Genomic DNA, 23,581 nt, shown 5'->3' on the forward strand with positions numbered 1-23,581 from the left:
GTCACTGAGATGATTCAAAATCCCTATCACTACACTCTATTGGAACCTCTGGTAAATGTGTACATGGTAAGATTGCTGACCTGCTCTTTTCTGTTTGGCAGCATAAACGGGATGTTCAGAAGACCACCAAATACGTGGAGCTCATCATTGTAGCAGACAACAGGGAGGTACGACAACAAACAAACACAAATAGTTTGATAGAGATTGTGGTGCAAGACAAGTTAAAAAGTATTTTGGTTAAGTGTCAGTCAGATATCACAGAATCTTGTTATCTTACATGCTACACCATACTAGTTTGCACCATGTACTCTAAGTACTTTAACATCAGAAAGGAAATGTGCTGTAATACCCAATTGTATTTGGTTGAGTACTGTGCAGTGTTTGGGTTACGGTAAAATTTTGGTTCTTTGTTTCACCTTAGTAGGCCAAACCAAAAGCAGGTCATAGAGGGTGGGACCTGACTGGAATTAGGGCAATGCTCCCAAATGATCAGACAGGAAACAGGAAGTGTTGCATATAAAGTGAACATTGGATGTGGGAAAAGGGGTAACAAGAAAGCTATCATGTTATTAGCACAGCTGTCTGTATATTAAAGTGTGTGTATGTGTGTGTGTGTGTGTGTGTGTGTGTGTGTGTGTGTGTGAGGGAGAGAGAGAGACAGAGATATTGTGATGGTTGTCATTCCTGTTAATTAAATCCTCATGCAACACTATTTGACTAAAAAGGCTTATCCATTCTATTACTTATATTAATTTTTGCATCTTAAACATACACTCACAGGGGAAGCGATGCTGGTCCAAAAGTGGCTGGCTGTCACACTTGTCTCCAAATTGCATTTTTCTTTTCTTTTTTTTTTTTTTTTTTTTTTACTTTGATTGCTTTTGTTCAGTGCCTCTACCCTGCTTTAATGGTCACTTTCAAGTGCTCTTAAGAGTGTGCCATCAGACAATATAACACCCCTGTATACTGTATGACAGCCACTCAGAGGGTCCTGCATTGTTTAAAAATCCATCTAGACTCTGGTCTTATACTTGCTGGAGTATATCTTTCATCTCACTTGTGTCTTTTCTTTCCATGTTCAGTTCCAGAAACAAGGAAAAGATGTGGAGAAGGTTAAGCAAAGGCTTGCAGAGATTGCCAATTACGTGGACAAGGTATTAAATGCCATTCTTTGCCTGAATGAATGGGACACTTGATTAGAAGTCTAAAATAGAGGCCTGATAGTCAGAGATGAATGTAGGACTGCTGAGGTAAAGGACTAGATTTTAAATAAACCCCCTTTTGAAAGAAAGCTCAGTATTTTTAGGTTAGGTTAAATTGACTGATGTCCAGACATATAGATGGATGGATGTACTGCTGTGTCAATAGATGTATGATGTAAAGCTCATTAAGAAATAGTTTGGAGGGGTTTGATATTATGTGTTTGATATGAATTTTACAGAATGCTGAACATTCGTGTAGCTCTGGTGGGACTGGAGGTGTGGAGTGATGTCGATAAGTGTGCAGTCACCCAAGATGCCTTCACAACCCTGCATGAGTTTTTGGACTGGAGAAAACTTAAACTGCTGCCACAGCAGCCACATGATAACGCCCAGCTTATTAGGTTCAAACACACCCATATTACACACATTATCGCATGTTCACACTTTGGCACCTGTCTCAGATTCTTTAACAAACTGTACTCTAACAGAAAAGACTAAACGAATGTTAACTTGGGAGTATGTACATCTTGGGGGCCATTCACAAGGAATGTGTTTTAAAATATTTTCAGTTAGAAAACAGTTATTTTAAATTGTATTATTATTTTACAACATTACTGTATTTTTGATCATGTAAATGCAGCCTTGGTGAGCATGAGACTTCTTTCAAAACATAAAAAATCCTACTGATCCTATACTTTTGAATGCTATAGCATACTGAATGCTGCCTAAAAAATGAATCCATGATGTAACAATAAACTTTCTATATAGTATGCTGCATTGTTGATACAAGACCTCTAGGTAGCATGTTTAATTCAGCAGGTGCTGTAGCATGGTAGAATGTTATTCTGAACATGTATTAATCTTAGTCTTATTACTTGGCTGTGCATGTTTTGTACCATATATTTAACCTCACTTTTATTCTTTTATGGCAGTGGGGTGTACTTCCAGGGCACCACAATAGGCATGGCTCCCATCATGAGTATGTGTACTGCTGAGCAGTCAGGAGGCATTGTCGTGGTGAGAAATAAATCATCACACACTCTGTGTCCCATAATTAGCACATTCACACTGAGCTGCACAACCATCCAGCTTTAGACTTTCATGATTTAAAGCATTGAAATTTAAAGTGATAGCTAATTTTCGGTAATAATTCTGTCATTATTAATCATCCTCATGCTATTCCAAAACTGGTACATATTGTTTTTCCCATAGGGACTAAAGCTTAAAATTGTAATGAGCCTGCAGCTTATTTATGGTCCAGAAAGAAAATCATATGGGTTTGGAACATCATGAGGGTAAATAAATGATGACTTTTTCATTTTTGGGTGAACTATTCTTTCAAGGTATAGGTTGTGTCCCATCCAGCACAGATTTTTGTTTGTTTTTAATTCCAGAATTTTCAACCGATCAATAAACAATGAATCTTGGTGGTTTATTCTGCACCCGCCAGACATCAGTAATACTGCTCTCACCGCTGTGCTCTTTTTTTAGCTTCAGTCATTCACTTTTTCATGGCTTTTGCCTCACAGGATGGACCACCTGATAGATAGAGGAAGCAATGGTGTAGCGACTCAAAGAAAGACTACTAAATCCCTCTGCCTTTTTTATCATGGGTTTCTTGGTTTATTCATGATTTCCTGAAAAGGCCCTGAACTCCTTTAACCTGCTGCTGTTCTTTAGATGTGTGTTCTCTCTTGAAAAGCCAGTGTTCTACAGTTAGAATTCCAGTGATATGATAAACACGAATCACTGCCCTAATAGATTTGCTTTAGTGTTTGATAATTTTCAGGAAAACACATGGGAACCTGAAATCTGAGGACACTTCTAGCATTTGGAATTCAAAATTTATTTTAAACCAGGAAATAAATAGAAAAAGGAAGAGAGAGAAATATTGTCATGTAAAATTTATAAGAAATATTTTCGGCATTTAACTTATATTTTTGTGGAGTTGAGTTTTCCTGCCATTTTTTACATTTGAAATACCTATTAAATTTTAAATACCTATTCGACCATCTATTACTGCTTTGCTGCTGTATGGCTAAATAAAACACATTTACATTTTTATTAGTCTAGATCTATCATCCATGCCACTGTAACAAACTGTGCCTCTTAAACAGGACCTCACAGAGATGAAGTCATTAGCCATAGGTCTGAGTTACCAACTATTGTGGTGTTGTATGAAAAATGATTTCCATTAACTTCTTAAATGGATAGTTCACCCCAAATGAAAATTCTGTCATCAATTACTCACTCTCCATTGTTTCAAAAGCGCATGATTATTTATTTCAATCTGTCAAAAGGATGATCATGTTGTTCTTTTCTATACAATGAAAGTGAAAGGTCACCTGGGACTGCCAAACTCCAAAATTATTTATTTAGATCCGTCAAATGGATCTTTTCTACAGTACTTTTGTCATTTTGTCATTCACTTAAAAATGGCAAACAGAGAATGAAAATGAATCTGGCTGTGAATTAAATCAAATCTTGTACCATGTTATAAGGCTGATCAGCTTAGAAAGTCTTCACAATCCTCTGCGTTGAATCACAGATTGTTTAAGAAGATTTGAATCTAACAGACTTTTGTGCAAACAAATTTGGACTAACCATAATGAACACATCTTACATGTTTATAGGAATCCAAAAGTTGGAATGTCTTTAGGAGATACACTGTAAAACCTAGAACTAACCTGACAGAAACCCAAGAGCACTTAAATATATCTGTTACCAATAAAGGCACCATGTTTTCAGTGTGACAGCTTGGTAGTGGTTTCTTGGAATAGTTAATTCTGGATTTCCCACGGCATTAAACACACCATATTAGTCTGCAATTACGCTCAAAGAGGGGCAGGTCACTCATACTCAAGATACACGATCATCAGTGACACACTATAGATCTTGAATAAATGAAATGAGGCAGATAAAAATCACCCTTGTTGGCTCTGAAATCTAGGATGAGCCTGCCATGTTCCTCGCCCTGTAATCAAGGCAGGAAATGGCATTTTGATGTACAGCGAAATGGAAAAAAAGACTTAGGTTGTAGTTAGGTTGTAGTTGTTTGAAAAGATGGCAGCTAAATTGAGAACAAAAAACATTTTTAGAGGTGGTTCGCTGGTAACCAGGTCACGTTTGTGAAGCAGCAAGGAGGTTTTCTTCACTTCAGCTGAAATGGATAATGCTGAAGCTCTGCTTTGTTCTCAGTGAACAGATGATGATGAAAGGTTGAAAGAGATTTTAAAAGAGAGAGTCTGAAAGAGAAAGGATAAGAATTCATCTACAGCCCTTCAAGACATTTAACACAACATCACTGTCTGCTGGTCCTTTCATGTGTCATATATGATTAATCAGATGTTATGTTTTTTTTTTTCCAGTCTAGTATGAGGAAGTTACTGAATATAAGTGCTGTTATTTAATTAAAAATGAATCCAATTAATTACATTATAAGTCTTCAACGCTGCTCCTGGGGACCCACTGTTCTTCAAAGTTTATTTTCAACCTGCTTCAGCACACCTAGCCTGTAACTTTTCAAGTGATCCTGAAGATTTGCCAACTCAGGTGTGTTTAATTAGGGTTGGAGCTGACCTCTGCAGGACAGTGGGTTCTTAGGAGCAGGGTTGAAGACCTATGAATGATATTATGCATTGATAGATTAATCAAATTAATTGCAAATAATCATGTATGTCAATATTTTCAGGGAAAAAACCCTGAAATGAAGATCATTTGTATACATATAACATTGTGACAAACAAGTAACTACTTAATAGTGCTAACTTTTGCATTTTTTATGTCTGTTTATTTTTCTAGAACATTAGTTATTTAAAATGTTTTAGTATAAAAATCTGTGATGGGTATTTAGTAATTTACATTGCAAGAGTGTTGTGGGTGGTTGCTAGGGTGTTGCTAGGTGGTCTCTAGAGTGTTCCGTGTGGTTCTATTTTTGTCTCTATACATGATTCCAATCTCTCCTTTAGTGTAAAGCTGCAGTCACATTTTCTGTTGTTCAGCAAATTTTCACAGGCGAAATCCATTCATTTCAAAAGGAATCCACACAATCGGGAATTTTGTGTGAGAGCAAAATATTTCCCCTCACAGATTTTGCAATGTGTTCAAGTGGGTCAAGCAAAGTTGCCCCAGTGACCAACAAAAACTGCTTTGTTTGAATGTTATCTGGAATTTAAGGCATTATATGACATCCTGTTGTTTCCTAGGATCACTCGGACAATCCTCTGGGAGCTGCTGCGACTTTGGCCCATGAGTTGGGCCATAACTTTGGAATGAACCATGACACACCAGAGCGAGGATGCGGCTGTAGGATGACCGCAGATCGTGGCGGCTGCATCATGACCCCCTCTACAGGGTGAGTATATGCAATAGAAATGTATTGATAACTCACCAGTTTTTACCACTTGACAAATCACAAGTAAATATGAATGTTTGAAAAAAAACAAGATCTAAATAGTCTTTGATAACCTCCTCTCCTGCTCCTGAGTGGAGAACCCTGTCTGGATTTGATGTATTAATACACTGGAGACACATCACTCTACAGCTCAGTTAGTCTCCGACAAGCCCTATTATCTGGGGAACGGGCAAATCAAGCTCTCATCATTCATGTACACAAGAGAATAATCAGCCGTTTACCTGCATCTTATTGACCAGGGGTTAATTAGCCGTCTCTCAGTGATGAATTTGCACTACATAGCCATACGTCAACACTGATGTGAGGCTGGTCTTGGATTAAGACTCAAAAACTTGTAGATAGATGGAAGGCTTGATTTGTCCACTCAGAATTTTGGATTTGGACATTTAGCCATCACCTGGTTTCTCGTGATAACGTGTTTGTTGGTAATGATTTTCGGCATGCAGCTGGTTCAGACTTGGGTAAACACCAGGTTGATAAGGTGAGGATGGCTTATAATGGGAAGTTTCCTCTCCTTACACTTATCAGACGATGAACCAGAGAGTCAGCTGGGATGAGGTCATTAGATGTGTCTGTGGAATAGAGGAATTGAGTGTGAATCTGCCATCTTTGGTTGCTTAGTTTTGTGGCCAGTTTGTTTTGAATCAATTACCTGAGTCATAAATGCCATGTGATTAATCATTGTGACTAATGGCAAGGAAATGACAGCTGATGGCTTTATAAGGCTTTCACTAGTGAGCTGTGCGTTACATTCATTTTTAAGTTTTATGTTTTGTATTGTTTTAAGAGCCCAAAATGATAAGGAACTGCTAAAAAATAATGAAATATTTGTGATTTGTATTTTACTCACAAAACAATTTATTCAAATATACAGTGTGTCTCACATCTACCAGGTGCTAAACAGCTGACACCTTGGTGTAATGAAACTGATTTACAGGCAAATCAGATGCATGTTTATATTACGTAAAATACACTAATGTTCAAAAGTTTGGGGTTGGTTAGATTTTTTAAAGGGGTCATATGGTGCTGCTAAAAAGAACATTATTTTGTGTATTTGGTATAATGAAATGTGTTTATGCGGTTTAAGGTTAAAAAAAAAAACACATTATTTTCCACATACTGTACATTACAGCTTCTCATCTATGCCCCGCCTTCTAAAACGTGTTGATTTTCACAAGGCTCATCGCTCTGAAAAGCGAGGTTTGCTGTGATTGGCCAGCTATCTAGCGCATTGTGATTGGCCGAATGCCTCAAGCGTGTGGCGGAAATTTTACACCTCTTAACATATTGTGATGCCTTGTCCTGCTGGAGAGACGAGACATAAACATAAAACCCATTATAAACGTGATATAAACATGACTTCTAGTCGTGTTTTCTTTTGGAAGGAAAAAACGAAGTAGTTTCACGTTCTCAACGAAACAGCGTCAAACACCACGGCCTTGAGTGAGCCACGGCCGGCTTGAGTGAGCAGAGGCGGGCGGCTTGTGGCAGATTCTACAAAGGAGCGTACCATGTGCTTGCAGCAACCACATGTGACGACCCCGGGCTGGACTCCACTTCGTCCACGGTGAAAGCCTATTCAGTGATCCACAGTGCAAAGTTGACGTATTTCCTCAGCGACCAGCACGGATCAGCTCCAGGCATGACGAAGCGGATATTGTCCTCTTTTGGAAGGCCAAACAACGTAGTTTCGCTTTCACGGTGAAACACAAAGCGTCTACACAACATGACGGCAGCGGCAACAACAATACTACAACGAGAATAAAAGGTACTCCTTCTTTCTTTGCGTGAACATCTGGGTGGCGTTATGCATATCTTCCCACATACTGACGTAAATATTTGGGGGCGTGTTAGAACGAGCCATTTCAGGGGGGTGTGGACGAGTGTTAACTTTTATAAAGAATATATTTTTGGATTTGAGACTTTAGTCTTTGCAACTATACAGATCTTCTTTATTCACCAAGAGCTTGTAACACTCCAAAGAGAAAGGAAAATTTGAAATTGCAGCATATGACCCCTTTAATGTTTTAGAAGTCTTTTATGCTCATATTTTAAAGTTTAATTTATTCCTGTGATGCAAAGATTTTTCAGTATTCATTACAGTCTTCAGTGTCACATGATTCCTCAGAAATCACTCTAATATGCTGATTTGATGCTCAAAAAACATTTCTTATTATGATCAATTTTGAAGACTGTTCAGTTGTTACAGTATGCTTAACATTTTTGTGGAAACCAATATATATATTTTCAGGATTCTTTGATTAATAGAAAGCTCAAAAGAACAGGATTTATTTGAAATAATTTATTTGAAATATTCTGTTATATTATAAATTTCTTTTAATGCCAGATTCAATCAATGTATAGTCTCCTTACTAAATAGACATTAATAAAAAAATAAAAAAATTAATTAAAAAAACACTTGAACAGTAGTATACACTTGTCATGGAGTCGATAGCCACAGCCACGCCAGATCCTTCAGCCCTTCCCACTTGTTCACAGTCACCCGAATACTGAAGCACTCCACCTGCTGTCAATAATTAGGACTGATATAAAGCCCCCATCTAATCACTCCTTCAGTGTCTGGTCTTGTTGTTCACATGTGTGCATCTGCATCAACTTACCTGGCTCCTCTTGCTGGATACTTACCAGTTCATCTGCTCAGCTTTCCAGGTCCATCTCCACCTGCTCAAACTAAGCTATACTCAGAACTTCTCAAATAAAGCATTCCATATGATCATCGTTTTCTCCTCCTCCAAGGCTTTGATAAATAAACCTTGTTGAATTGCTGATTTATATTTTTTATTTTTCCTTTCTCTGTATGCTGATAACACTATGGAGGATTTTTCATTTTCGTTAGATATGAATTATTGAGCCAGTACCTCAAAATTCTGTTTATAAAAAACATTCTTTATGTTTTTAAGACAGTTCTGATCTTTTTCAGCCTTAAAATGCAACACTCTTAGCATACAAGACACGCAGTACCTTCTAGTGCTTTTGAGATATTCCATAATCAGAACTGTGGAACTGTTGCAATCTAAAGAAAGGCTGAGTTTTACAGTTTCACTCATATCGCACAAGTCAGTCACCAGTAATCATCTGTCTGCACTCAGCTGTGACCGGCTTGCAATCCCTCTGCTGTGGCTGTCTCATCTCATAGTGGGGATATTTTTGTTGGACTGCTGCTCGAACCCTGGATGACGGCCATAAACAGCAGAACCCTATTCTCCCATTATTTGTTCATGTGACTGGACAACATGCTGGGAAGAAACCTCTCTGGGCTCTTTAAAGCTACTTTAGGGGGGAAAAGTCAGGAGAGGTGTTTTGTCGTCTATTTTAGCCGTGGGTACAGAGGAGAGGTTGACATCATTTTTCCTTTTTCCTTTAAAGATTCATAGCTCCAAATTCTCCAGCAGCGCAATGGATGAATACTTAAAAGGATGTGGCACTTCTGTAAAAAGAAGGTGCTTTTAAAAGAATGCTGGAGTGCCAAAGCTTGTCCTTACTTTTCAAAATCCCCCTTCACACATTGTTCATTGCAGCATCATTCAAGGGTTTTGAGGTCACAGTTTAGTTGTCTAGTTTGGTGTCTACTTCTGATAAGTTTAAGTAGGGATGTAAATCAAAGTGTTTGTTTTGTATTGTTTTAGGCGCAGTGCACATGAGTTTGTTGTATCAGAGAATATGTGTACTATTGCAGAGTCAGGAAAATGCTGGCTTATTCTTGTTTCTCATGGGATATTCACAGACTTCCTTAGTTTATTCAACCCTAAAGGCCGAAACTCACGGACATATGCAGTCTCAAAGACACAAAAACAGATCAGCTATATGCAAATATACTACTGGTCCTCTCTTGTCTTGCACTGTCGTCACTTCTCCTTTTATAGTCCTCCTTCTGTAGCTCCTCCGTGGGACTCGAGACCGGTGAATGGCACAGGTGTCACTCATTATCATTAACTCCACTGGCCTCGCTCCGTTCCAACGGCTCTCGGCCCTGCACCACTCATCACACTACTATTGGTACTTTTTTCAGAGAATATACACTACCGTCCAAAAATTTGGTTTAAATGAAATTAATAATTAATACTTTTATTCAGCAAGGATGTATTAATTTAATAAAAACATATAGTAAAGACGATTGTTATGAAAGATTCATATTAATGCTGTTCTTTTGAACTTTAATCAAAGGTTCCTCAAAAAAAGTTTCCATAGAAATATTAAGCTTTACAACTTTTTTCAATCAGCATATTAAATGCTGATCAGCATATTAAATGCTGATTAAGAAAATCATTATTAGCAGTTAAAAATATACTTGACACAGATGCAGATAAAAAAAAAAAAAACATATTCTTAGTTTTCATTTTCTCCATGTGTTGGTCCTTTGTTTCTATGCTGTTTTCACAAATAAACCTCCTGTAAGTTGGCTCTAACAAAGCACACAATCTGGCTCTGATTTATTCAGCCCTTTTCCTGCTGTTGCTGGATGTCTTGTGCTGTTCTCACTCTGCAAGGATCTATTTTAAAGTTCAAACATGAGAAATTCATGATCTTGCATGTGTTGTTTTTGTCTTTTTGACAGCTGCTGTGAGCTCTCAGCACCAGTGTCCTATCTGCAGCGTTGAATGAACAATAATATACAGTCTGAGAGATTCAGAGCTGGAAACTCAACAGAATTGCAAAGACAATTGTAAATGAGAATGATTAAGAAAGACTGACAGACAGGACAAACAGACAACACAAAGAATGATGCAGAGACAAAGTTACAAATTAAGAGAGCAGGCTAAAGAACTACCATAGCATAAGCATAAACAGGAAGTTATTGTCCACTGCTTAATGTTTTTACCCAAATACAATAGCCAACATTTGCGTCAAACAACAGTTTAAGGAAGAAATAAGGCAATTGTTTGAAAATGACTTCTTTGCTTATGTCCAAGTATAAGTCCGATTTAAAAAAAAAAAATATATATTCATTGTTAAGCCAAAATTCTGAACCCCACTGACTGTTATTTTGTTTCCTCATTCAGTTAGACAGGAGCAATACATGCAAAACTGGGAATTGCTGTCAGGGATGCAACCAAGATGACCGCAAAGTGGACTAACTTACTCTTAAAAGGCACCAAAGTACTAGCACAGCATATATCTTAGCTTGAGGTATGAAGCTTTCAGCAGGAGGTTAAACGTTGTGATTTCACTTGTTTAGACTCTGCATACCTCAAACAATCTCTGCTTGTATTTTCACTACAGAGCAAATGAGTGAAGAACATTTGTCCATAATATCAAGCATGTCAGATAGCCTTTTGGAAGGAGCACATCAGATGCTATCGCTTATTGAGTATCGCTTTCACCTTTTATTGTGACGGCCAAACACTGAATCCCAGACGGCGGTGTTATCTTCTAAACATCAGGCAGCACAAAAGAGCCCGACATCAAATCAGTTTGCGTTGCTGGAGGAGGCTGATTAAACAGACATTAATTTCCTCATTCCACACCTATTGCTGATAGCATAACTGCTCTAATAGGTCAAAGTCAGAATTGCGGCTTGAAAAAGTCTAGATGCAAATGACTTTAAAATGCCGCCTTTTTTGGAACATTTAGAAAATATCTGGTCAAGTTACTGCTGATGATTGTGTGTGTGTGTGTGTGTGTTAGAGAGAGAGAGAGAGAGAGAAAGAGAGAGAGAGAGATCTGATACAGTATATATGGTTTATGAGGACACAAATGTGTATAATGACATAGGTACTACAACATAAACATGGTTTATGAGGACATTTTCTTTATCCCCCAAAACCAAAATGCTTAAAAAACATACTAAACAGTGTTTTTTGAAATTCAAAAATTTGCAGTAGTTTCCTGTGTGTGTGTGTGTGTGTGTGTGTGTGTGTGTGTGTGTGTGTGTGTGTGTGCACAAAGAGCGAGAATGTGTTCAAATATGTATGTAATTTAGAAGTAGTGGATTCAGTGAAGGCTCTTCAGAAAAAGTGCCTGTAGCAACATTTTTGCAAATTGATACGTTGCTTCTTACACTTTTTTGCGCCACTTTCAAAGTGAAATGCCCAGTGAGTGGCACTAAAAGTGAGTTCAGTTTTATCCTAAACAGATGAAAATTAATCTGGCATCATTTTATTACTTTAGTTGTCCATATTGCTTCAGTTCGGAAATTAAAATAATGTAGTACCTACACAAAGCCCATTCCTGAGCCTAACCCGATAGTGTTAACAGAAGCAAACATTGCATTAAAATGCATTTACTAAAGCAACCATGCCATTTTAGTAGCCAGATGATCGCTCAGGGATCAGGAATGCTCAGTTGTTTCCAGAAATACTTGGGTAACACGCAAGCTCAGCTGAAACAATACTCATTAGGGTGTGTTTCTGTGTATGTGAACACTAGTGATGGGAAGTCCGGTTCTTTTTAGCGAACCGGTTCTTTCCGACAGTTCATTTCAGTGAACCAGTTCAAAAAAATGGTTCACCGGTTCTTTTATGCCAAAGCATAATGAAGTAATTTGTGATGACATAATGACTATCGCCCCGGCCCGGGATGAAAATACACTCAACACATTCAAATATATAGTCAGTAATCATAACTTCAGTCAGTTAAAACATCATCACCATGATCTGATCAATTAAGTTTTGCAACTAAAGCACCCAAATAACAGGTACAGGCAGTGATGTGCAAATGAGGATGTTTTACAAGTCTTGAAGATATAAAGTGAATAAATTAGTCCTCATCAGCACAGAAATCATGATCCACTTACTATGCATAATCCATTGTGATTTATTTGTTATTAAATAAACTTGTGTTTCACCAGACTGGCCCCCTCATTCAAATCCTCAGTTTACCTGCTCTCATAGCATTAGCACAGAATCAGCTGTCCAAAATAATTAGTTTGGTTCAGACGGTGCTGTGTCACAGTCAGTCATGTACTATTCGGTAGCTTCATGCTGAATCATGCATGCACAGTATCATCAGATCATTGGTTCTCAAATCAGACGTCACGTGTCTGAAAGAAACAGTTCTCAGTTCACTTCACTGTACTGGTGATCTGAAAACCATTGGAACTGATTCTTGATTCAGGAATGAGATCAAGGTTCGAGAACCACAAGAGCGATTCAAAAGGAGCATTGTTTATTTAATACAAACTCAATTTGTGAATGTGTCATCATTAACTATAATTAGAGTACAGGTATTTCATAAATCATTCCTTGTTACCTATTAAACATACTGTCTCAGTTATTTTGGTCCAACATCCCTGTCTAGATCATAAAAACCCTTTTAGCTTATAACCTAACAGAATCCTCAACTAAACCCACAAAGTCCTTAAAGACACACAGATACATTCATCTTAAAAAAAAATTATAGATAAATAGAATAAATAATACTTTAAAAATGTTTCTTTTGCTCCATCAGTTGTTTCAAAACTGTAATGAAGCCAAGCCAAACACATCCTCATACAGTGATAAGACAGTCATAAACATTCATAAGTCATAAATATATTTCCAATATATTTTATATTATCACACTTTCTGATGTTCAACAAAATACTAGACTAACATGCTTTTTGTCCTCTTGAAAAATTACGCAAATGCACAGTATCATCAGCTCATCGTTTCTCTGTTTGAAAGAAACCGTTCTCAGTCGAGTGTCCTGGTCATCCAAGAACCATTGCAACCGATTCTTGACTCAAGAATGTTTGTTAGTACACGGCCACTGCATGCATGGTCAGTATATCAGCTGCTCTGCTCGTGCTCATCATCAGTTCTATTTTCACAGCAGTACAGTCAGTGTACAGTTGGAGTAACTTAATAACTCCAGGATATTGATTTATTTCAAGTCAGAGGGAGTGTCAAAAAGTGAATAACTTAAGTTATTTTGTGGATTAGTGGTTACTGGAGATGCTAACAGTTTCAAACGATCCGTTCGCAAAACGGTCATCACTAGTGAACACCCTCAATTATCTAAAACAACAAGTGAGCCATATGCATCTCATGCAAATTAACCTCAAGTGCACCTCCAGTCAAAAGAACAGGGTTTGATATTTTAAGTTGGTCACCAGATGTTGGGTTTTTAAAGGGATAGTTCACCCAAAAAGCAATATTCTGTCATCATTTACAAGCCTGCTAGTCTTTTTTAACATGTATGTTTTGCTTTTAATTTCTTTAATTCTTCTTCAGTTGACTTGTTTTTGAAGTGTAGCTCTTGTGTTTTGCTCAATGCAGTGCTGTAGCTGGCTTGAGTTGGATCTCTTTTCACTCCTGCCCTGTAGTTTAAAGATCTATAAAGCACAGCAGGTGCACTGGCCTCAGATCAGAGTTGCCAACAGCATGAGAGAGATTGATTAGAGCCAATGGTTTTCTGCAAACACTCAACATCACACTGTTTTATAAATATATCAAAATGTTTAAGCATACTCATTTTGGAGAGGACAGCAGGCGTGTAATTTCAGAATAATTTACACCGTAATCAGCATCTGGGTTCATTGTTGTGTTCAATAGTCTTGAAAAATATGTGGTTTCACTTAGCGAGAATTATGAAGCAGATGCTTAATGATAGCAGTTAAAGTTTCAGATGCAAGCAGATCTTTGAGTTGAAAAGAGAGGCTTTGACAGGGTAGACTGCAGGAGTTCTCTGTGGATCTTTGTGCATCTGTGGCTTTGATTTACTGGGGTAAAGAAGTAAAGTGCAGATCAGGCAGGAAGGATTTGTTGTTTGATCAAATTTGAATTCATAAGGAGGGCTTTAGGGGTTGCACAGATGCTGGGAACAGAGCAAATCATTTGGCAATCACGAAAGTTGAGTAAAGAGAAGAATGATGTGAAGGTTTGAGTGTACTCGCACACTTAACTCTGTAAATATGTATGTGTGTTTGCCTGTATCTGTGCTCTCTCTTATCCCAAAACCCTCCTGCAGCACTTTATGAGAGTGGACTGGCACACAAATCATGCTCATGTGTGCATCAAACCATCTCTGCATGCCAGGCAATACAAACCAATCTGGCTTTTGCTCCTGCCATTCTTCACCATGCCAAGTCCTCTTAACCAACTTGACCTGATGCCAACTTCTGCCAGCTGTGCCATTCCAAGCATTCTGTCGCCAAAGTCAATCCATCTTTAAACCAAAGTCCTTTCCTCAGTTACATTACTATTCTAGCCCCCGCTGCTCCAAACGGCTCATAGCACAAACTACAGCACCGCTTAAATGTCATTTTTAGATCATTAGCATTTTCTTAGGGTGTTTAAGATACAGTATGTGTCGCTTCCATTTGCAAATGTCATGACTTTTACTTCCAAACGCCCCTACTGATTGGTCTCTTTCAACTGTAATCCCTTTATGTCAGGGTGCGGGCTAGACAGAGGACTCAGATGCAGAGTAGGGAAAAGGAGAATCTTTATTCTCGCCACAAAACACAAAATAACATAAACAATAATCAAATGCTCTGGCGCACACAGAGATCTCCGAGCTGGCCGGCACACTGCGGACCACTCGCGCTGCCGGATCTCCGAACTACGGATCCTTAGACGGGAAAACAGAAGGTGAGAATGCAGTAGACACCACACAAACCACGGGCAAAGACAAAACAATCTACTCACGATGACAGACAGAGAGGCAGAGACATATAAGGGAGCTGGGGAACGAGCGACAGGTGGGGAAGACTCAGCTCGTGATCTGCGCACCCCCACCACGATCAGCGCTGATTGCCCAGACCACGAGCTACCGAACCCGACAGGACAACACAGACCGCAGGGGAAGCTGAGAAGGCACCCTGCACCGTGACAGTACCCCCCACCTCAGGGACGCCTCCTGGCGTCCCCGGAGGACTCACCATGACGTTGATGAAATTGATCAATGAGAGCGCGATCCAGAATATCGCGAGCCGGAATCCAGCATCTCTCCTCCGGACCATAACCCTCCCAGTCTACCAGATATTGATGACCTCTACCCCTACGCCTCACATCAATGAGCCGCCGTACTGTATAGGCTGGCGACCCCTCGATGAGCCTAGGAGGCGGAGGGGCAGAGGTCAGGGGCTGAAGGGGGGAGCGAAAGGCGGGTTTGATCTTCGAAACATGGAAAACCGGGTGGATCCTTCTAAACCGAGGGGGCAATTTGAGCCGGACTGACTGACTAAGCACCTTGGCGATAATAAACGGTCCAACAAATTTGGGTCCCAGTTTACGTGAGGGCAGTCTGAAGTTACTGTCCTTCGTAGACAACCAGACTCTCTGACCACACACGTAAAGTGGGGGCTTAGTACGATGACGGTCCGCCGATGCCTTGTTCCTCTCGCCAGTCCGAGTGAGGGCTTCTCTGGCGATCCTCCAAGTACGGAGGCATCTCTGAATAAACGCATGCGCGGAGGGAACAACGGCATCGGATTCTTGAGAGGGGAATAAAGGTGGCTGGTAGCCTAAACAGCACTGGAAGGGAGACAAACCCGTAGATGAGACCGGGAGGGAGTTATGCGCATACTCTACCATGGTCAACCTGGAACTCCAAGATGACGGTTCAGCAGACGCCACACAGCGCAGAACTCTATCCAAATCCTGGTTGGCACGCTCGGCCTGACCATTAGTCTGCGGATGATATCCGGAGGATAGGCTCGCAGTCGCTCCCAGCTGTCGACAGAACTCTGTCCAAAACCTAGACACAAACTGGGGACCCCTGTCAGAAACCACGTTCACTGGGAGGCCATGAATCCGGAAAACGTGATTTAAGACAATATTCGCTGTCTCCCTCGCTGACGGCAACTTGGGGAGGGGAATAAAATGAACTGCCTTTGAGAACCTGTCCACCACAGTGAGAACTACCGTCCTGCCACTAGACGGAGGCAAGCCAGTAACAAAGTCCATCGCTATGTGTGACCAGGGCCGCGAAGGGACCGACAACGGCTGGAGTAGCCCTGCTGGGGGTCGATTGGATCCCTTACCCGTAGCACAAATAGGACAGGCCGACACAAACCTTCGAGCATCCTGCGCCATGGACGGCCACCAAAACCGCTGCTTGATTAACCTAAAAGTACGAGTTGCTCCAGGGTGGCAAGCTAGACTAGAAGAGTGGCCCCACTGTAGTACGCTAGTTCGGACTGATTCGGGTACGAAGAGCAGACCCTCTGGGCATCCAGTGGGAACAGAAGCGTCGCGCAGTGCGGTGCGGACCTTGGACTCCACCCCCCAGGCGACCGCAGCCACAACCCGTTCGGGATGCAAAATGGCCACAGGGAGGGTGGGTCTAGCCTCCGCCTCAAAAACCCGCGACAGCGCGTCAGGCTTACCATTCTTAGAGCCGGGGCGATAAGAAATGGTAAACCTGAAACGTCCAAAAAATAATGCCCAGCGAGCCTGCCTTGAATTTATTCTCTTGGCGGTGCGAATGTACTCCAGAGTACTTTATGATCAGTCCAAACGATAAACGGAAATCGCGCTCCCTCTAACCAGTGCCGCCACTCCTCCAGCGCCAGCTTGACAGCTAGTAACTCCCTATTCCCGATGTCATAGTTCCGTTCCGTGGGGGTTAAACGATGAGAAAAGAATGCGCAGGGATGTATTTTCTCGTCCGAAGATGATCTTTGAGACAAAACTGCCCCAACCCCCACCTCCGACGCATCCACCTCCACAATGAACTGACGAGATGGGTCAGGGGTCGTTAAAATAGGGGCCGAAATAAAGAGACTCTTAAGGTTCTCAAACGCAGCTTGGGCCTGCGACGACCAACAGAATCGTTTCTTTGTGGAGGTGAGATCAGTCAGAGGAAGGGCGATCTGGCTAAAGTTCCGAATGAACCGCCTGTAAAAATTGGCAAACCCCAGAAAACGCTGGATCGCTCTACAACTATCTGGGGTGGGCCAATCAGCAACTGCTTTTACCTTGGCGAGATCCATTCGGATTGGCTAAGACGAGAGAATGATTGATAGGTATGGAACTGTCTGTGGTTGGAAATCACACTTCTCCAACTTAACGAATAAACGATTCTCCAGCAGCCGCTGGAGCACTCGCCTGACGTGCTGGACATGATCACGCTCGTTCTGGGAGAAGATCAGGATGTCATCGATGTAAACAAAAACAAACCGATCGACCATGTCTCGGAGCACGTCGTTGACGAGTGCCTGAAAGACCGCCGGGGAGTTGGAAAGCCCAAACGGCATAACTAAATATTCAAAATGCCCCGTATGGGTGTTAAAGGCGGTCTTCCATTCGTCCCCCTCCCTAATCCGAACCAAGTTATAAGCACTGCGGAGGTCCAACTTCGTAAAGATGGTTGTCCCCTGTAGGAGCTCGAAGGCCGATGACATCAACGGCAAAGGATAACGATTCTTTACCGTGATGTCATTCAACCCCCGATAGTCAATACAGGGGCGCAACGATCCATCCTTCTTCTCCACGAAGAAGAACCCCGCCCCGGCTGGAGAGGAAGAGGGACGGATAATGCCTTCTACCATAGAATCATGTATATACCTCTCCATGGCATCCCTCTCCGGACCAGACAGAGAGTAAAGTTGCCCCTTAGGTGGAGAAGTGCCTGGCAACAGGTCAATCGCACAGTCGTACGGGCGGTAAGGAGGCAGAGATGAAGCTCGGGACTTACTGAAAACCGCTTTCAAATCATGGTAAGCCTCCGGTACATCTGCCAGGTTGACAGGCTCCTCCTGCAACACAGAATGAGACAAGACTGGGGAAAATGCAGCACCCAAACACTGAGCTAAACAGAAAGGGCTCCACGCCAAAATAGAACCACGGGCCCAATCAATATGAGGGTTATGTTTAACCAGCCAGGTGTGACCCAACACCACTGGAGCGGTGGGCGAGTGAATATGGTGAAATTTAATCTCCTCCGCATGATTACCAGACAAAGTCAGTGTGACAAACGGGGGGGGGTGGTGTGGGTAATATTAGTGAGATGGGTGCCACAAAGGGTCCTGGCAGAAATAGGTTCGGCCAGCGCGACGGCCGAAATCCCCAGACTTGTTGCCAATCTGGAATCCATGAAGTCACCCTCCGCTCCAGAGTCAATCAATGCCGAAACCTGGAAAACAGCTCCCCCAAACTGTACTGAAGCTTGAAATTCTGATCGGTGAAGTGGTGGCAGTCGAGTAGTAGTGACGCTCACCCTGCGCTCTCCCTTGCGTGAAAAAGCGTCGTCCTGCCACAGGGCACGCCGCTACCACATGACCCGCCTCACCGCAGTAAAGACACAGCTGATTCTCCAGGCGATGGCGTCGCTCTCCTATGGTCAGCCGTGCTCTCCCGATCTGCATAGGCTCCTCCTCCGGGAGGATGCGGCGTTGAGATATCGTGTCACATGCTGCTCCACACGCGACCCCGGTGAGGTGTTCATGGGGAATCCCCTCTCTTCGGTGCCGAGAACGGAGAGTAATCCGGTCGTCGACCCGAATAGCGAGGTCGATAAGCTCATCCAAGCCAGAAGGCAGCTCCAGAGAATATATCTCGTCCTTCACATGCTCAGCCAGGCCGTGGAGGAAGTGATCCCAGAGAGCCTTCTCATTCCAGCCGCAGGACGTGGCGAGCGTGGGGGAACTGAATGGAGTAACCAGACACCGACTGCTCTCCCTGCTGAAGCAGCGACAATGCTCGTGTTGCTTCAATCCCGCGTGCCGAGCGATCAAATACCTTGCGCAGCTCCTTCGAGAATGCCTCAAACGACACACAACAGTCATGCTTGCTGTCCCACATAGCCGTTCCCCACTCTCTCGCTTGACCCACTAAGAGAGTGATGACGAACGCTACCCTGGATTGCTCCGTGGGAAAACAGGAAGGCTGGAGAGTGAAAGTTAGCGAGCACTGGGACAGAAATGACCGACATGAGTTGGGCTCACCCGAGTATGGAGCGGGCGGATTAAGTCGCGGTTCCGCGTGGCGAGGAGCGGGTGGGACAGACGGGGCTGCTGAAGGGCTGGCCTGCAGCTGGTCAAGCCGTTCTGCTAGCTGGTTGAGTTGGAGAGAGATCTCTGAGTAAGCGCGCCGAGAAGCCGCGATTTTCCTCCTGCTGACGACCCAGTAGAGAGCCTTGCTGCAGGAGAGCTCGGCACAGCTCCGTCTCCTCTGCTGAATCCATTTTATGGTGAGTAGATTCTGTCAGGGGTGCGGGCTAGACAGAGGACTCAGATGCAGAGTAGGGGAAAAGGAGAATCTTTATTCTCGCCACAAAACACAAAATAACATAAACAATAATCAAATGCTCTGGCGCACACAGAGATCTCCGAGCTGGCCGGCACACTGCGGACCACTCGCGCTGCCGGATCTCCGAACTACGGATCCTTAGACGGGAAAACAGAAGGTGAGAATGCAGTAGACACCACACAAACCACGGGCAAAGACAAAACAATCTACTCACGATGACAGACAGAGAGGCAGAGACATATAAGGGAGCTGGGGAACGAGCGACAGGTGGGGAAGACTCAGCTCGTGATCTGCGCACCCCCCACCACGATCAGCGCTGATTGCCCAGACCACGAGCTACCGAACCGAAAGGACAACACAGACCGCAGGGGAAGCTGAGAAGGCACCCTGCACCGTGACAATCTAAAGGCGGCATTAAAACTCATACATCCTTGATTGTGCCCCAGCTTACTGCCACACTGCTGGCATCTGTGAGATTTGCAGAAGGCCACAGGCTTAATGCAAATCAGTGTTTTGGGGCTAAATTGCTTGTTTCTGTTGTATTGTCACTGAGCTGACTGTGTTGATTTGCAATAACACAGTGAAGTGCCAATAGAGCTTTGTCTGTTTCTTTTGTGGGTGAATTATGGTATGTGTGCAGTCTTATAGGAAACAAAAGTCAAAGTCTGATCTTTTTAATGTCCTGATTGTTTTTTTTTAGACCAGGAGTTTTCAAACTGAGGTCCGAGCCCCCCAAGGGTCTTAAGGTTGTTAACATTAATGTGTTATCAATTGCGCATGTTTAACACAGTCATTTTCAATACATTAACTACATTTTATATTATTACAGTTGCATTTTTCATTCTGTTTTCTAAAGACTGTTCAAAAGCCATGTGATTAATAATATAATGTTCATATATTGTGTTGAGACATTGTTACAGGGCCCTTTTAACATAATTTAATATCAGACAAAGTCTCCAAGAGAATGAATAAATATATATGTATATATATATATATATATATATATATATATATATATATATATATATATATATATATATATATATATATATATATATATATATATATAATTATTATTATGTATTTAACAAACAAACAATAAATAAATAAATAAATAAATAAATAATCAATTAATCAGTCAGATTTGGCAAGATACCAAAGTCTGGTATCAGAAGTCAGAGATTTCATTATGAAAGAAATAATAAAATAAAGTCAATAAATTAAATGAAATTCATAAATATTATTAAAAATAAATAAAAAATCAAAGTTTAATAAATAATAATAAATCATTATTTTAAAAAACTGAATATTTTTACATATTCTTAGCTATGCTTTCCACAATCATTTTATGCCATCATTTGTCTCATTGGTGTCTGATTTAGGAATTTTACAAGAAACATCTGAGTTGAAGTGAATCCTTAAATGAAACTCATGAAAGCAGCCTATGAACAATAGATTATAGTCAGGGGTGTTGTGTTTTTGGGCAGTGTGCAGTGAGGACACAGAGTGAAGGATGAGGACAGACCCAGAAACCCCCCTCGCAGGAGTCCGGCCGGTTGCACTCCCCCCCCCCCCCCCCCCCCCCCCCCCACCCCACCACCATCTCCATGCGTTTAGCTCCCACCACAAAACCCCAAACAACCAGTCACTTCCCCCCAAAAACCGCATGATGTTCCTGCCAAACAGTTTCTCCTCCCCACACCTCCCTCCATCCCTCCCTCCCATTTTCCTCTCTTTCCTCTGCAGAGTTCATTTTGCTGTACTGGCAACGATGACAGAATTGCTTCTTGTCTGAGTCATGGGTGTTTGATTCAGGCCTGTGTTCCTGTGTTTGCTTGCTAAAGGTGAGCGCAGAGGCTGTCTTTGAGCATGGGTGGCTGGGAAACAATTGGTCCCGGCACGAGAGTTCACCAGCAAACTCTTCTGATGTGGATGAAAGATTGTGGCATTAGCTGGGAAATATTATTCAGCACTGAAGAGCTTGGTAGGGATGAGTAACCACTCTGCTGAATAAAACAGTATTATAAGTACTTTGTTTTTTACAGCATGTTATGATTTGGATGCCAGTGTATTGTTGTTCCTATCAGGCTGCTTAACTAGCCTAACCAGCAAGAAATACTTGGTCATCCAGCTTCATCATCAAGAGAACAGTTAAGTAAGTTTTGCTGGTCCACCAGGAAGACCAACTCCAGTTGTAGGTCTTTTGAGCAAGGCAAGACACTTAAGTTGGCATTTTGGTAAAAGTACAGCTCAAATAGAATTGTATGAGTTTGCAGAGTGTTAGTTGCTCATTTCAGCGTCCTTCTGGTGGGCCAAGACACTCATCTCGTCCAATAACAGTGCAGAACTCTGGATAATTAATGTGCCTATACAGTATGTCCAGTGTTTGGGAGGCCAAACAAATTTCTATATTTTTATTTCAATTATTTTCATTACAAATTAAAGTTGGACAGTGTGTCTTCAACTGATTATCATGTTTTCTCATCTATTTAACACTTTAAAATTGTAATTTCCTAAAATATAAATTGAAATAAAATGGAAAAGAAAATTATGCAAAAAATGAAACAAAAACAAAATAAAATATAAAATTAGAATCTGATGGGGCCATAATAGAAATAGATTAATAAAATATAAATAATCAATAAAGTAAACAATAAAATTCAATAAATTAAATTAAATATGTTCAATGTCACAGATTTGCTTACATTTGACAGATATTTTTCCTTTATTGTTCACCTTTCATCATTCTTTTAAATGCTTTAAAATTGAAATTACCATTTAAATATCGCTGAACCCTATTGCAACTTATTTTTTTTTATTTACAGGTATAAATGGAAATTGCATGCTTTTTAAAGATATAATTTTAGTTTATTTCATAGAATTCGTTTATTTCAAAAAACATATGCTACATGTATAATGTCACACTGTAATTACTGAACGTAACCATTTGCTGTAATTTTTCAGCACAGATGTGTTACACCCATTAACCTTATGATTATTAATGTTTTAATACCTTCTCCACATGCATGCATGCATACACTATTAGTCTGCAGGAAGAGTCACTTTAGCTTTCGAAAACACACAAATTCAAGGACATCCATTCATTCAGTATTTCGCATATTTATGAGTGCGTAGCAAATATGCACTTTGTTGTTCAGCTCATTTGTTGTGGTGAGTTAGTGAACTGAAGATACTGGCAACAGACCATGAAGGATCTTCTGCAGTACTCTCCAGTGAACAGAGCCCTGACCCAAATGAGCTTCATTTGCTGTCCTCTCATATATTTCACCTCATCTCACTCCCTGCCTGAGGCTGTCATATGATCGTCTGCTGATCTGCTTCAACTAAAATAGCTTAGTCTTTGTGTCTGTGGCCGCTACAGTGACTATATGGTCAGGCTGAGGTCAGGTCCAGCGCTGTTTTGTTTATAATCATGAATCGGTAGTGATGAATTAACATGAATAGTACCATATGGGCTTACGCTTAGCTGGCTCAGTGTTCTATCACATAGAGGACTCCGGCGTGAATGTCATGGTGGAAGGTCATATACTAATTAGCTTCGTTTTGTTGTCATTTTTGTGCTTGTAGAAGTAATGCCATTAATGACTTTAGGAATTTAAATACTTGCAACTTTTCATGCTTGGCTGGTTTGTTGAGATTATGTACCATTTTACATTATATCCCTTTGCTTTAAAATGGGTTTGGCCAGACATTTATTTGCTTGGAAAGCTTTTTGTTGGTTAAAATTACTACTGAAAAGAGCCCCTACATCAGGATAATTTCTGGTCCAGGCTGGTTTATGTAGGTTTGGTGCTGATAGACCAGTATGGTCA

At 41.2% G+C, this 23,581-nt stretch overlaps 1 protein-coding gene across 1 annotated transcript in view; it reads left to right on the forward strand.

Annotated features, from left to right (window-relative positions):
• Positions 1–23,581, forward strand: part of LOC109097630 (disintegrin and metalloproteinase domain-containing protein 12-like) — a 90,159-nt gene that overhangs the window by 42,059 nt on the left and 24,519 nt on the right. Inside the window, exons 7-11 of the mRNA XM_042774668.1 lie at positions 102–167; positions 1,083–1,152; positions 1,432–1,603; positions 2,135–2,219; positions 5,408–5,556. Of these exons, the coding sequence (XP_042630602.1) occupies positions 102–167; positions 1,083–1,152; positions 1,432–1,603; positions 2,135–2,219; positions 5,408–5,556 (542 nt within the window). The remainder of the gene's footprint in view (positions 1–101; positions 168–1,082; positions 1,153–1,431; positions 1,604–2,134; positions 2,220–5,407; positions 5,557–23,581) is intronic.

This window comes from Cyprinus carpio, chromosome A17 (genome assembly GCF_018340385.1).
Source record: "Cyprinus carpio isolate SPL01 chromosome A17, ASM1834038v1, whole genome shotgun sequence".
NCBI lineage: Eukaryota > Metazoa > Chordata > Actinopteri > Cypriniformes > Cyprinidae > Cyprinus > Cyprinus carpio.